Source organism: Emys orbicularis, chromosome 3 (assembly GCF_028017835.1).
Source record: "Emys orbicularis isolate rEmyOrb1 chromosome 3, rEmyOrb1.hap1, whole genome shotgun sequence".
Taxonomy (NCBI): Eukaryota; Metazoa; Chordata; order Testudines; family Emydidae; genus Emys; species Emys orbicularis.
The window spans coordinates 132634807-132650789 of NC_088685.1; the positions used below are offsets into that span (position 1 = coordinate 132634807).

A 15983-nucleotide genomic window follows, 5' to 3' on the forward strand; every position below is an offset into this window, starting at 1 on the left:
AAACAAAACAAAAAGACAGAATCTTATTTTCAGGGACCAGTGAGGTCTTTTACATGTGAACATACCATTTTGTAATGTCTGATATATTACTTTAACCTGCTGAAGGACTCACTGAGCTTGTAATCTCTCTTCCATCGATGAGCTGGCCAAAATGTTTTATTATTACTCTACAACAAGGTTAATGCTTTGCTTTGCTATTAAAAAAGACCCTGCAAAGGTGGCAAAGCCTGAGATTAGGCCTAACAGTTTCGCTTTATTAACTACCTGTTTTGGAATGCAGGATTCCAGTACTTTTCAGCATCTTACCTTCTCATGGGACCAGGTTGGCAAAGCAGAGCTGTAGTCTGGTAAACACCCCTAGATCATAATCTCAGACACAGTGCTTTGCATTTGTTGGTAGTGGATTAGCCTTGATTTTATCTCTTTAACCTAGTTTATTCAATAATCTCCATATTAAAGTAAGAAGGCAAAAAAACTGTATATCACATTTCTTCTTGCTCTAGAACATCTAAGAAACTAGGGTCTCCAGTGCTCTTTGCCATCTTTTTGAATTACACTTAAAAAAAAAAACACCAAACAAACCCCACAACACCTACAGAACAACAACAGATTACCAGCCAAAAACCAATTACAGCAATACATTACAATGTTCTTATTTACAATATGATGGAATATTATGTATATAATAAATTACATTAATACTTTTCCTCTTAAATTCTGATATATGTAATCTCATGAATTTTTTCCCTTCAGTCCAATATAAGTATATTTGTCCTCTATAGCTCTCTTTAATTATATAGGCTATAATGGGAGACGACACTGGTTTCACCTGTCTTTTCTAAATTTAAGAAGCCAAATTGCACTACAAATTCTGGATAAATCACAGCTCTCTTCACTAACATTTACATTTTAAAGATATATATTATGCGCTTTTTATGTACCTTTTAAAATGAGAAATAACAAGGGATTGTCTGACAGGCCCACATGCAAACTGACCAGGTTGTAGCAACACTTTTGTGTGAGCTTCTTTTGAACTGATCTAATTAAAAGAAGCCAGTAGTGGCTGCATAGGCCTACAACAGTGTGTGGCTCTGACAATGGTGTGTGGCCCTGTAGAGCTGGAACCCACAGAGGTTCTTGGGGTAGTGGAGGGGAGAAGAGCATGGTCCTGAGGTGAAACTCCTCACCCGCCACTTTCTACAGCCGCACAAGTTTTCTAATCTGTTTTACTGAACATACTGGGGAAATCTGTAGAGGAAGGCTTACAAGGGGTAATGTTCTGGATCACACAGCGGTGTGATGGAAATTAAGGGACCCTTGTCACTCTTCAAACCGTAGTCTTTTTCTTTCACAGTGGTAGAGACAATCCAAGTGTGTGGATTCAGGAGTCAATGCCTGAATTTTTTAATTTAAACAGAATTTAAACTCTCAGGGGTCAAGATTTTTTTTTTTTTTTTTTTAAACTCTGTAAATCAATTTACCTCTGTCTTGTGGAGTCTGCACCCAGGCAGGCAAACTGTAATAGGTAAGATTTAGTTCAAGGCCTTGCTGTCCCTGACCTGGGATAAACTGTCCCAGGGGAGAAGAGGAAACTCCATGAGAGAACTTTTATACTTGTCCAGCTGGCCAGGAGCAGGGCCGTAGGAACAAAGAACGTGGCCCCCTCCGAACGGTGGCCCCCTCCGAACATATGTCCGAGCGGGGCCCCTTACAATGCAGAAACTGGAATCCGGTATTTATTTTGCCACTTTTAGGGGCCCCCTTCCTTGCGGGGCCCCCTCCGGTCGGAGGGTACGGAGGGCGCTCGCTACGCCTCTGGCCAGGAGGCAGAGTTTCACACACACAGGAAGCTGGAAGCTTGATCTCCCATGACCCCCAAAGATCTACACAGATCTCAAGGAAGCAAAGGGCATCCCAAATGGACTCCCTTGTCCCTGGTCTACCATCCTGGTCCTTCCTGGCCCATCAACAGCCCAACTTCTGCGAGAACCATACTCCCATGGGCTTCCTGCTAAAGAAGGGGTTGGGGGTAGTGGCAACATGAGTTAATTCAGCGAAAGACTGTTTTACTTTTAAATTGTATTCCCCACAGCTTGTGTGAGGAGAAGCTGCAGGAGCCTAGGTAGGTCCCTAAGCCCCTGAAGGCCTGCAGAGCTGCAGCCCCAAGGAGGTGCTTGGGGGAAGTGGAAGGGAGAGGAGTATGCGCCTGAGGTGAGACTGCTCTTCCCCCCACTTTCTACAGACACAGGCTCCCCTCTGTGCACAGATATTGAGAAGAGGAACACAGAGCCTGCAGGGCTTTGTGGGTGGAAGGGCCTTGTGTTAGTGATCTGCAGTGGAGTGAATTACTTCCAGCCTGAACAGAGGAGTGAATTGCTTTCATTCCTCATGCAGTGCTGGTCTTAAAGGGACAAATTTTGCCCTCACATATACACATGAGGTTCCCACTGAAATCCATGGGAGCTCCACATGTGTATTCAAATGCAGAACTAATCTCATAGTCTAGTTCTAATTATTTTTTCATTACCACTGTTAGACAAGCTACCAAAATGCATGCAGCTTAAGTCATTAAAATTTTCTTCATAAGGGCAACTTGGTCTAGTTTCAAACATAAGTCCTTAAAACACATACGCAACCAAAAATAGACTCACCCTCTATAGACTTAGTCCAATTAAAACTGACAATGTTAATACAGGATATATATTTCTAATTGCTCCATTCTGCAGTTTCTCTAGGTTGGAAGGGGACTGCAGTTTAAACTAGTCTGCATCACACTTTTACCAGTGCTGGAATGGGTAGAGAACAGCAATGGAGAGGTCCATGTGTTTCTGCACAAATTTGGAGTGTGCCCCTACCACATTTCATTAGCTCTTTGAAACCTGTATCAGTCTGTATTTTTCATTAATAAAAAGAAAAATCAACTTCAACTGCACCCTGAGGAGTGACACACAAGGAATGATACAGAAGCACTTATGAAAAACAAAAACAACATAGATATCAAAAGCAATTCCAAAACCCTTTCAGAATTCACTTTAAACAGCTGGCAGTGGTTGTGGATTGGAAGGATTTAAATTCATGTGAATTTTACTTCACAGATATTCGGAGTAAAGATAAAAGTTCAGTCCTTATGTCCTATACAATCAGTGCTCTTGTTTTTAATAAGAAAAGTAAAAGTGGAGTGCTTTCTTGTATCAAAAATGTCACAGGATGTTACGTAGTATAAAAATCCATATACAACTTAAAACACACCATTCCCATGTGCTGCTCGGTAAAGCTGTACTCAAAGCCAAGGCTACTGTTACAACTTCTACGTTAGCAGAAGACAACTTTACAATGAGCACACTCAAGAGGAAATTCAGGGTCCTGTAGCATTCTAGCTGAGGTAGGCTTAAAACAGACCCACTGAATTAAAAAATCCTGCACAGGGTCGGATGGTATTTAAAAACAACAGACAAAGAAAACACAGTTGATCTCTGCTAAACTTTTAACAAATTGAAATTAATACACCACAGTTATTTCCATGTCTTAAAATGCACTAATAGAACATATCGCAGTCTTGGAGGAAAGCATATTTGCTCTTTCACTTAACAGTTTGAGGTTTTTTTTTTCTGTTATGCTTTCTAGTTCAGTTGTGATATAAAAGAAGCTACATTTCTGTTCTGTAAGGGGAGGCTGGGTAAAATGAATGGGTGGATATAAGCATCCTGCACAGATGGTTATAGATTGCTTTTGACTTACTACTTCATTCTGGGTTGCTCTAATACCCCATTTTTCATCCTTCCCCAATGGCTGTTCATTATGATGGCATCTTTCCTGTAACCAGAAGTGCAAGACCCTCTGTCACAGTGGAATCTGCCATCACTTGGTATTACCTGTAGTGGGGAATGCACTTAAGCTGGAGATCATATGTGCGCCTGCAGCAATGTGCCTGATTTCCAGCATCCCATCCATGAAGAGCTCGTTGGATAGACCTGTGCCTAAAGTTTTACACAAGGCAGTGAGCTGGAATTTTGGTTTAAAAATTGCTTTTCAGGTATACTGACCACACAACATATTAAAATCTGTGTGCCATATATATATATATATATATATATATATAAAGGGCATGGTCGTACACATGTGTATGTGTACAGATGTGTGTGTGTAGGAAGCATGATTAAAAAGGAAATAGTATAACAATAGTATGCAGCAGGCTATGGTGTTTCTGTTTATTAGCACCACATTTAGGCTGGATCATGAGGGCAGAGTTCTAGGTGCAGTGTCATGATGCAATCTGTTGGGGCTTGCTACTATAAATTAGCTCAGTTAACCACTCTTCCCTCAGAAAAATACACACATGCACACATTATTTTGTTGAGAGAGAGAAAGAAATTGAGAATCAAAATATTTACTGCTGACTGCATGCTGGCAAAGGTGCTGTCTAGTATTGCCATGGATTGAAACCATCAGTGGCCAATCAGTCGCTTACTTTTGTGGATGCCGTTTGACAAGGTTTCTCATTTTCATATGTTTCAGGTGACCACAAAATTCCTGAGTTGCAGGATAAAGTCAAAACCTACAAGATTTTTAGGCCCCCAGTTCAGCAAAGCATTTGAGCACATGCTTAAGTGCTTTGCTGGATCAGGGCCTTAATTAGTTCATCCCAGCTGAGTAGAAATTAAGACCTTTGATCCCAAGAGATGTTGCCTATCCACAGCTCCCAGGGAAGTCTACGGGCACTGCAGGTGCTCAGCACCTATCAGGATCAAGGCTATAAAGTATCACTCCTCTTCCCAACACAGTCTATTTTGTGTATACCATTTTTAAAGAAACATCTGTGATCACTTCTCTGGACTCTCCTCTGCTCCCTTTTCAGAAGACGATTGTTGCTGGTAACTGAAATGAGTTCTCCCGTTTGTGAAACCAAAAGCCACTGCAGTCACACTGAAATGAGAAGCACTAAGGTTTATTGAGCAGTTTTAACCCCCACTAGGTATATACCTTAGTGCTAACTAAAATGAGCACTAATTTTGTATAAAAGTACGTAGGGCCTAATCTTGTTGCCATTGAAGTCAGTGGGAGCATAATTAATAAATGCATTTAAGGCCAGAAGGGACCTTCTGCATAACACAGGGCAATGAACCTCCCCCAGTAATTTCTGCTTCAAGCCCATAACTTCTGTTTGAACTATAGCATAGCTATTAAAAGATAACCAGTCTTGATTTAAAGAACTCAAGTGATGGAGAATCCATCACCTCCCTAGATAAATTGTTCCGATGGTTAATTGCCCTCACTGTTAATCATCTATTCACAATAATCATGTGAAGCGCAGATCCAATTATGAAAGGGAAAATGTGCTCATTTTAGCTGTCACTATGTGTCTGTAGTGTGCTGTATATATGTGCTTTTGTACTAAAATGCAGGAATGCACACCCATTGTAATAAAAAAAAAACATTCTATAAGCATTCTTGTTACCAGTGTAAAATTAAAAATGGATGTGGATTAATATTAATTATCAGATCACACAGTGCTAGTTAGCAATGTTCTGCGTAAGTGTTAGTCTAATTTAGGGATGACACTGCTTTTCTACTGACAGCGAATAATGACAAATTGTATTTAGAAAGATTACAAAATCCAGCATAGGGTTAGGCAGCAGGAGCTCAGTTAGTTACTGGGCAGCTTTGGCTGTCTTACACTCTGTGGCACCTCCAGTCCTGTGTGCAGAGTCACCTATGCAGAAAAGAAATAATTGCTTAGTTAAAATACAAATTGGAACATCTTTAGTACAAAGAGTTTGTGAAGGCCAAGAATATGTGGTTAATGGTGAAACGCTAATGTCACCAGGGGAGGCCCAACGTACAAATGATTCTTCCCCTGAGGCCAGGTCTACACTACAAACTTACATTGGTATAACTACGTTGCTCAGGGGTGTGAACAATCCACACCCCTGAGTGGCGCAGTTATACCGACCTAACCCCCGAAGTAGACAGAGCGTCTCCCACCGACATAGCTACTGCCTCTCGCAGAGGTGGATTAACTACGCTGACAGGAGAAGCTCTCCCGTCAGCGTAGTAGCGTGGTATCTTCACTAAAGCGATACAGTAGCGCAGCTGCACTGGTGGGGCACTGCAGCTTTTTAAGTGTAGACTTGCCCTGAGTCTAGCTGCCAGGTGTTTGTGACTCTTTCCAAGGCTAGCAACCATTTATCAGCCACCGCTGAGCCAGCTGCTTCTTGTCACCAGGAAAGGTGCCCCCAGATGGAATGGGTGACCAAGGGGTTATGAGGCAGGTGGAAAGCGGACTGGGGAGAGGGTCTTCTGAAGCATACAAAGCAGAGTCTGATAGACCTTTCCCTGCTACCCTGTCAGTGTAGGACAGAGGAGGTTTTACAGCTCTCACCATAGCCCGACACCGCTGTCATCTACCAGGGTTCTTACAATGGCACCCATCACTGTAGGATCTGAGCACCTCCCAGGAGCTCTCTCAAGCTTAAACTCACAAAAGGGTTCTCCCCCGCCCCCTCGTCTGCAACTAGTTCCATGGGCAGGGCAGAGTGAATGGAGGGCATGTTGTGACAGTAGTGGTGTAGCAGACTGGCTGGGGCGCCTGGGTAATGGGAGGAATTGGACTGCAGCACTATAACTACCAGAAAGGCCCTAACTAACAAGCCGTGTAACTTCAATGTCATTTTCCTAGTACCGTGTGTCTGTCTGATCTATTTAGATTTTATGATCTGTGGGGGAAGAACTATGGGTCAGATTTTTAAAGGAATTTAGGTGCCTAAAGATACAGATAGGTGCTTAGTGGGATTTTCATGTCCTTCCTTCCTTCCTTCCTTCAGTGAACAGTATCTAGTATAAATGTAGCTGTAATTGGGCCTGGACTGTTTAGTGGGAGTTTATTGCTGTCACGTGACATCCTTGGAATGAAGGACTCTCTACCCTTGGAGAAAAAGAGGAACCAGCTGGGGTTAAACCAACATGCAGGCAACCCAAGTCAGAGGGAAGAGACTTATGAGGTCCGGCAGTCTCTCTACCCACGCAGGTACCACACTTCGTCATTGTGGATTCAGGTTGGCGTAACATGAACCCTCCAGCCTTTCAGGTGCTGGGGCACATGTAGGATCTGATTCTCCGTTACATTAAAGCCCCATTCTAGCAGTACAAAGGAGCGTTAACCTGGGTTAGCATAAATTACATTTACACCATCAACCTCAGAGAATATATTAGTGTTTCCAAATGTCATGAATTAAAGAGTGTGAATTAAATGCTTACTGGGTCTTCTCTTTCAAACTAGACATTCTTTGACCTACATTTTCTTAGCTTTATTTACCACCAGGCGTGTGTGTGTGTGTGTGTGTGTGTACCTATTTATTATTTCTAAAGCATCATTTCCCTATATCTGAGATGTGATACAAAAAAGTTAAATCCAACTATTTTCTTTTAAAAAGTGGCACTAGCCCAGATACAATCAGCAAACAAAACTAGGCAAAGTGAAAAAAAAATCCATATTTACACCTAACAGCTGCATCTCGATCTCTTCTCTCTGGCAGTCATGCAATAACTTTTAACAGGCAATAGGATTTCTCCTTTGGTTGACATGCTGAATGAGTTAGACTGAACTGAAAAGGATTTACCTGTACATTTCGGTTGAGGCTTAATGCAGGCATGAAGACACCCTCCACATTTTCAAATGCTGGAGGTCCTTGCTGCTGCCCATTTATGTAAAAGGTCAGGCTGTGCTTGTTTAGGTCCAGGAGAACGCCCACAGTGGCACCTTTAGAAACACCCCCTTCTGTCCTAAGAAACAAAGTGACCGTATTGTCCATCTTAGAGGAGGCAGATTGTTACATTCCAGCCTCTCTCTATTTCAGCCAATCTTACTGAAGTGAAAGGGAAGTGCAGCAGCATGGTAAAATTAGTATTAGTTGGAGGACATCTGCTAAAGGCCTTTTCTCCATGCGTAGTTCCCATTTTCCACTAAATGCAGGCAGCCCTGAGAAATGAGGCCCCATAAGGTCATATCCACCCAGTGGGTACATTTTGGCAGAGCTGAAAAAGCTCAAAGGGCTTGACAGAGAAAGGGGGAGTTAAACTAACAGGATAGAGCAGAGATGTTGAGGACGGAAAAGTTATTGTTTGAAACCAGTACTCTTCAGACCTCACATTCTGGAGGGAATATGTTCATATTAATAAAGAACTGATCCTAAGGGCTTTCATTGAAATCCACAGGATTGTTCACATAAGTAAAGGCTGCAGGAACTGACCTAAATGTTAATGTGCATTCGAGGTCTCAGATAGGGCGGCACATTGAACTCTTTATAAGATAGATTGTAAGAACAGACAGTAGCTTATAACTGGTGAAATCCCTTTTTGCCTGAACCAAATACACAACATTAATTCTATTTTAATTTGGTTATCACAGCTAGCAATTGGGATCTACTCTGCTCTAGTCAGAGGTGCCGACTTTCTGCTTTCCCCAGGGGTGCTTGACCTCCACTCTGCTCCAGGCCCCACCCCCACTCCATTCCTTCCCCCAAAGGCCCACCCACACCCCACCTGTTCCCACCCCTGCTCCGCCCCCTCCCCTGAGTGTGCCCCACACTCGCTCCTTCCCCTACCCCCCGGGGCCTCCTGCACACCACTAAACAGCTGATCACCGGTGGGTGGGAGGCACTGGGGGGAAGGGGAAGGAGTGGATCAGCGGTACCGCTGGTGGGTGCTGAGCACCCACTATTTTTTCCCCATAGGTGCTCCAGCCATGGAGCACCCATGGAGTTGGTGCCTGTCGCTCTAGTTGCAGGCCAGGACCTAAAAATTATGTCCAAAAATAGCAGACAATTTAGGCTGCCCTCAGCTGGGGGGGAATGGGCTCAGTTTACTATGAAGTGCATAGATCAGGGGACCTGAGAGTTCGGCACCCAGAAATGGCTTTGTGACATTGTGTGTGATGTGGTACAGAGATGAAAAAGCAAAGTTTGTTTTTATTGATTAACAGCACTCGGATAAGGTTTTCAAAAATGATTAGTGATTTTGGAGTGTCTCCATTTTTGGGTGTCCCACTGAAGATACCTTAAAGAGGCCTGATTTGCCAGAGGGCATGGTACCAATGCAGGGGTAGCAGGAGCTGGTTCAAGGTGGAAGTAGAAGCTGATTACGGGTATGCTCCCTCACTGCACTAAGCTGGTAGCTAGAAGTGGGAGCCAGTTCAGGGACTGAGAGTGTTGAGTTATTGGGCTAGGAGCTGTTTCAAGTGTTGGGGGTTTGGTGGTGGTGGTGATAATCATTTGTGTCAGGAGCAGCTATTGAGAGCTACTGTAGCACCAGAGTCCTACCATGATGACAGATTCAGCCAACTCTTATACGCAAGAATAATCTGACATTCATGCACTTGTCCTTTAAGGACTAGGCTAGCCCAATATCATACTACTTTAAAGAGCATGGAGCTAGAAAACCACTAGATATGTGGATTGGCCCTAGGTGCTGAAGCTTTTAATGTCACTGGAATTCTGCAAGGGAATTATAGCCTGACGTGCATAGATTCAGTGTTTATAATATTTTTAAAAATTTACAGCAGAAGAGAAAACAACCCCCCCACAATTCACAGAATAAACACAATTTTAATGTAATATTCATCAGAATGTCTAGTGATCAACAATAACATGCATGCCAATCTGAAAAGTATGATTAGGGCCAAATATGTGGAGCAGGAAATTTGATATTATTGGTAATGGCTGTTTTAGTTTTGTCCACCAGGTGGCACAAGATAGTTTTCTTTAGATTAAACCAGTGGTTTAAAACCTTCTTTCATTTGCGGATCCCTACAAAATTTTAACTGGAGGTGCTGAACCCTTTGGAAATCTTAGATATAGTCTGTGGCCCCCCAGTGGTTCCACGGACCACAGGTTGAAAACCACTGTTCTATGGCAGACAACCTTTCGTGGACTCCCTTAGACACAGTGTGTGGACCTCTAGGAGTTCTCAGACCACAGATTGAAAACCACATGATTAGACCATTGCGTGGCTCAGCCCAGCTCCCCATGAACTCAAAGGGAGTTTTCCTACTGACTTCAGTGGAAATAGGATTGGGCTGATAATGAGAACATGGCACATTCTTTCCCTAATGAAATCTCTTTAGACAATACCAGTATTCCACTCAAAACTCAAGAATTAGTCCCCCCACCTAATCATGAGATCTGTTTAAAAAAAACACAAAATAATAACTATGGGATTCTTTTTTTTGCCTCCCAGTGTAATAGTCACTCGGGATCATGTTTTCAAGATTTGCTCTATAACCAGGAGGGCTAGAAACCTACATTTTTTTTAAATGCAAGATGAGATTTTCATAACCTAATTACATGAATCCAGAGTCTTTTAAAAAAAAACACACACACACCAAATATTGCAAGACTCATGATAAAAATTGCAAGAACTGGTAACACTGAGATAACAGAGATATTTTTCTGATGGATCATATTTTTTCCCCTCTTAGTACCTGATTTGATTACAAATTTTGTCCAGCTTTACATCCTGCAGCATACGGCTGAGTTTTTAAATATACTTTATGTCATCTTTTAAAATGTCACTTAGCAGAAACATTGATCCTCTCCAAGAGCAGAAATGTAAGCTTCACCCTTTTTGATGGTATTATGCTCCTACCTATATAAGAAGTTAATTGATTCTCTGAGGCTAATGAATTGTGTGGTAAACCACTGGTTCTCAACCAGGGGTCTGGGGCCCTCTGGGGGGGCCGCAAGCAGGTTTCAGGGGGGTGCCAACAAGGGCCAGCATTAGACTTGCTGGGGCCCAGGCCAGAAAGCCAAAGCCCCACCGCATGGGGCTGAAGCCTGAGGTCCCGTGCCCCGCTACCCTGGGCTGAAGCCTGAGCAACTTAGCTTCACAGGGCCACCTATGGCATGGGGCCCTGGGCAGTTGCCCTGCTTGCTACCCACTAATGCTGGTCCTGGCTTTTATATGCAGAAAAACAGCTGTTGGGGCACTGGTGGGCTGTGGCGTTTTTATAGCATGCTGTGGCAGTCTCAGAAAGAAAAAGGCTGAGAACCCTTGTGCTAAACAATGACACAGAGCCATAGGTCCCTGCACCTCCACAGACTGAGGGTATGAAAGCCCAGAAAAGCCCTGCTTGCAGGCTGGAAATGAGGAGTGCTGCCTCTGCAGTAGTGTTCCCCCAGCCCATAACTGAACGGAAACCCCTCCCTGAGATCATGATCTATCATATGGAAAGGGGCAGAGTGGGAGGTATTCCCACTTTCCAGCATCATCATCCTCCCACCAAACCCACAGGTCTTGAGCAGGTAAGTTACTAATACTCTGTCAGCATTAACCACTTCCCCGCTGCAATTTGGAACAATTTCTGCAATTTATTAGAGGGGCAAAGGCAGAGAGGGGTTCTCTAACATCATGGCTGAGGGCTGCAGGGGAGAGGGAGCCACTGCAAAGGCAAAGGGTCTCAGTGCAGATCGCCCTGTGTTTCTGATGGTTCCCACAAAAGCTACACACCTCTTGGTGGTCCATTGCTTTTGAGACCAATCTCCCAGTCACTCTAATGATGGAGAATGGTGGGAAAGTGAAAGTTGCATGGACAAACTTTACCATGGCATTTCCTGACTTCTGAGTGCTTTATTTTGCAGCTTTAACATTTAGGTTTTTTCTGATTGAATGCTTTGGATATAACTTAGAAACCAATTGGCTGAACAGACTCTGAACTCATGTAATTATGGCCTTAAATAATACACACCACAGAACTACCATGCCTTTTCATTAATCAGATCACCAGGCCACATCCAAAATGTTTCTTGTTAAGCAGCAGCCACATACAAAACACAGTTACATAGGTTCTCCCGTCGGCATAGTTAATCCACCTCCTCAAGAGGTGGTAGCTAGTTCAACAACACCGGGGTTAGGTCGTCTTAAGTCCATCGCTCAGTGGTGTGGCTTTTTCACATCCCCGAGTGACATAGCTGGGTTGATCTAATTTTTGAGACCAGCTGATAGTTCTAGTGTAATTCCTTTTTATAACTCCATACTTGTTTTAATTATTATATAAGAGATAATGCATGTTACATTTTAGTGAAGCCACTTAGTGTCTTAACAATCTGCATGACCACTTAACGGAAACAGCAGCAATTTGTTACAATACTTTAGGCAGCTAAATAAATATTTACTGGATGAGAATCTTTCTTTGTAGAGATATCCACCAATTTTTCAGCATTTCCATTTAGGTCCCAATTCTGCCACCCTTACTCACATTGACTCTGGTCCTGTTGGATTATTTAGTCACATGTGTAAAGTTAAGTATGTGTATGAGTGTTTGCAGATTTAGGACCACTGAGTAGTACCTTACTTCATGAGAAATCCCAGAAGGCACTACTGCTTGTGAGTAAAGATGGAGGAATCTGGCCCTCCATGAATAATGCTGTTCTCTCTCAGTGGAGCCTGCCACTTTAGAATATTTCCCAGCAGGGGAATGGCCAAATTGATGATGCAAAATAGGTCTGAAACAATTGGCTATATCATTAGAAAATGGCAGAAAGTTTCAAAGTTCCTGTAACACAGGTCCTAACATTTTAAAAACACCTTTTAGTTAATGTAAAAATTGGTTTAACAATTAAGTTGGTATTTGTCTTCTAAACCTACCCTACAATAATTTGAATACTTTCTGATTTTTAACTGCAAGGCTGATTCTTTTCACTCCTACTTTGCTTCTTCAACAGCCTGATAAAAGCCCATTGAAATCAATTAAGAGACACCTACCGATTTCTGTCCCAAGTTCTCAAGATGGGGCTTTTCCCATCTGATGGTTAATTATTCATTTTGAAGGTGCTCCAGACACAAACTCTTCTTAGTGATTTTTTTTCTTCTCTGCAATTTGTTGCAGTGGTTGGAATTTTATATACATTGCAATGTATGCATTCCTTTACTTGGGAACCTTGCCAGGGAACAGCTCCATTGCAATGAACTCCAGTGGCTCTAGCCAATGGACACATGGCACACCTGGGGTGTCTGTGCACCTATTCCCAGTAGTTAACAAATGTGAATTGATATTTGCTAGCCTAAGTTTATTGTACCTCTTTTTCTGTGCTTCTTTTGCTTCATGAAAGACTGATTCCCTGCTCTGCTGCGGCTACTAAAATTAATCAGCCATCTTCTGTTGGTTTTTAAAAAAAATGTTTTAGAGCACAGTTATGCAAGATGCTGAATCAATGAGAGCTGAGGGTGCTGCCACCTTGCAAAACGAATTTAGCAATTTCCATGATTAGGACTTTTGACCATGTTTATTTTCAGACTCACTCATTTATCTAACAGCCTAATACATTCCTATAAAATTTGTGAAAGCTGAAACAATTGGTCTCTAGATATCTATAATTATAATGGCCCCCATTACTATAGTATCTGTAACTCTCACAGACGTTAATAGCTTTATTAAATATATGATAGCTCAGTGGTATATTTCTATTTCCACTGGGGAGTGACAGTTAAGCAGATTCTACTGTTTTTAAAAGACCATTGAAACTAGTGGGTTAACAAAATGACCTACTTGGCTGCCGTGGTTAAAAATATAATGCCTAGCACTAATACCATTAAAGTGCATGTATGTTAAAAAAATGTGCACTCCACAGTTATGCTCCACTCTAGTGAAGACTCCATAAGTCTGTCCCTTTTTAAGATATTCCTGTAACAGCTGGCAATTCTCCATCCATGGAAGCTGTTTTTTTCTCCCGTTTAGGCAGAGTGATCAGAAAGCCAAAATGTGTCCATTGTTTGCTGTCCATGGAAAAAAAGCGTTTGCTAAGCTCTTGAGCGGCCAAGCAATACAGAGTGCTTGCCTATAACAACACTCCAAGGATTGAATCCATAAAATAGGTTTCTAGGACAGTGTCACACAGACTATTTGCCAGCATTTTTTCAGAAAGCATCAGCTATTTCATGGACCACTAATTTTTTTACTGCTTAAAATTACTTCTGCCCTAAATCCAATCAAGGCACTAAAGGGGCAGAGACAAATATCTTTTCATATAATTTATCACATTTTGTTATTTTATTCTATGTTGGTTTAGGGCCTGAGCCAAAACCCACTGAAGTCAATGGAAAAATTTCCATTGACTTCAGTAGACTTTGGCTCAGCCCTTAAATTCTTTTGCCAATCTATAATGGCCCAGAAGCCAAGATGGCTTTTTAAAAAATACTTTTTTGTTGTCATGCATGTCATTTGTGATGCTGCCTATAACGTGGTGATGGCTGCATTATAAATTAGAACAGAGACAAATATACAGATGATATTCACAATAGAAATGGTCAAGAGTTTTTTGACAAATCACTTTGTTGGAAAATGATGATTCATCAAAACTGAAACTTTTTGCAGGAACGTATCTGTTTCAACAAAACTTTCTCAGGTCCAAGTTGGAATTAAACCACAGGGAGAATGAATAGTCTAGTGGATAGAATACCTGGGATGCCCGAGACCCAGGCTCAAGTCCCTGCTTCACCTGATTTGTTTCAGGAATTGAATCTACATCTTCCAACATCCCGAGTGAAGGCCTAATAACCACTGGGCTACTGGCAATTCTTGGAGGAGGGGGCGGTCCTCTCACCCCCAATTTTTTTTGAAATATCTAGTATTCATTCCAATGGGTAACAAAATAAAATGTTGAAAATCCAAAACTTTTCACAAAAAAATAAAAAAAATAAAAAAATTGAACTCTTGTTTTCTGGCCATGCACAGTTCTGGGAACAGGGTTTGCTGGATAACTTTGCAGCAGTTTTGCTAGGTCATGTTCTGGCAGTGGCCTTTGCTTTAAACATTTTTCAGCAACTGTGGTATATTTTAAAACACAAATACATATTAGAATATCAGTATGTGCTACAGGAGATATAGAAACCCACTTTAAGGTATTGTGACTATGAGGTAAGTATCCCTTTAATATCTAAAAAAAGATAACATTATAAACAAGCCTTTTCAAGATCACTGCAAGACTCTCTTAATTATTGGTTTTAAGGAACAAATATTCAAGATAGTGGGGTGAGGAGGGGCAGTGTGGTCCAGTAAATAGGACACTGAACCAGGTTCTATTCCTGGTTCTGCCATAGACCTGCTAAGTGACCTTGGGCAAGTTACAATCTGTGTGTGTGTGTCAATTTCCCATACACCTCTACCCCAATATAATGCGACCCGATATAACATGAATTCGGATATAATGCGGTAAAACAGCGCTCCGGGGGGTCGGGGCTGCGCACTCCGGCGGATCAAAGCAAGTTCGATATAAGACGGTTTCACCTATAACGCAGTAAGATTTTTTTGGCTCCTGAGGACAGCGTTATATCGGGGTAGAGGTGTACCTGTAAAATAGGGTTAATAATACTTAAGCTTTTCAAAAGCACTAAAGGGCCTTAGGTGCTGCTTACATCCCATTGACACCTTTTGGCACCCCTGATTGACTTTCATGACCCCCATATGGGTCATGACCCATTCGCTGAGAAACACTGGTATAGATAGAATGGCCCAAATTCACTCTGCTACATGCTGTTGTAATTTTGTGGGAATAATATGTCCGTTCAGAGAAGAAGGTCCTGGCTGTGTAGTTAGAATATAAAGTTAGAAATCAAAGATGTGGACAACCAAATAAAAATAATCAGAAGACTCAAAATAACGTATGATGATGATGATGTAAATTACTTTTCTTAGTCTTACAAATGTTGTAACTAAATAAAATTCTAGATAATACTTAGTCCTGCCTTGAATGCAGGGGACTGGACTAGAAGACCTCTTGAGGTCCCTTCCAGTCCTTTGATTCTATGGTTCTACGAAAAACAGCATTATCCAGTGATTCAATCAAGTCAAACATCGAGACATGAATAGCGAACCCTAATCATGCCACTTGGTTAGAAATATTTCTTGTGATTTCACTGAGCAGTCGTGTCTGCAATTTACCCTAACAAAACTTAGATGAACCATCATAGCACTCCTGAGAGTTACCTGATACGCC

General features: G+C 42.0%; 1 protein-coding gene across 3 annotated transcripts in view; it reads right to left on the bottom strand.

Moving 5' to 3' along the window:
• Positions 1 to 5644: 5644 nt before the first annotated feature.
• Positions 5645 to 15983, bottom strand: part of TRIM67 (tripartite motif containing 67) — a 44254-nt gene continuing 33915 nt past the window's right edge. For all 3 annotated transcript variants that reach the window (XM_065401018.1, XM_065401017.1, XM_065401015.1), the window contains 2 exons: positions 7617 to 7779; positions 5645 to 5710 (listed from right to left, as the gene is read on the bottom strand). In XM_065401018.1, the coding sequence (XP_065257090.1) occupies positions 5645 to 5710; positions 7617 to 7779 (229 nt within the window). The remainder of the gene's footprint in view (positions 5711 to 7616; positions 7780 to 15983) is intronic.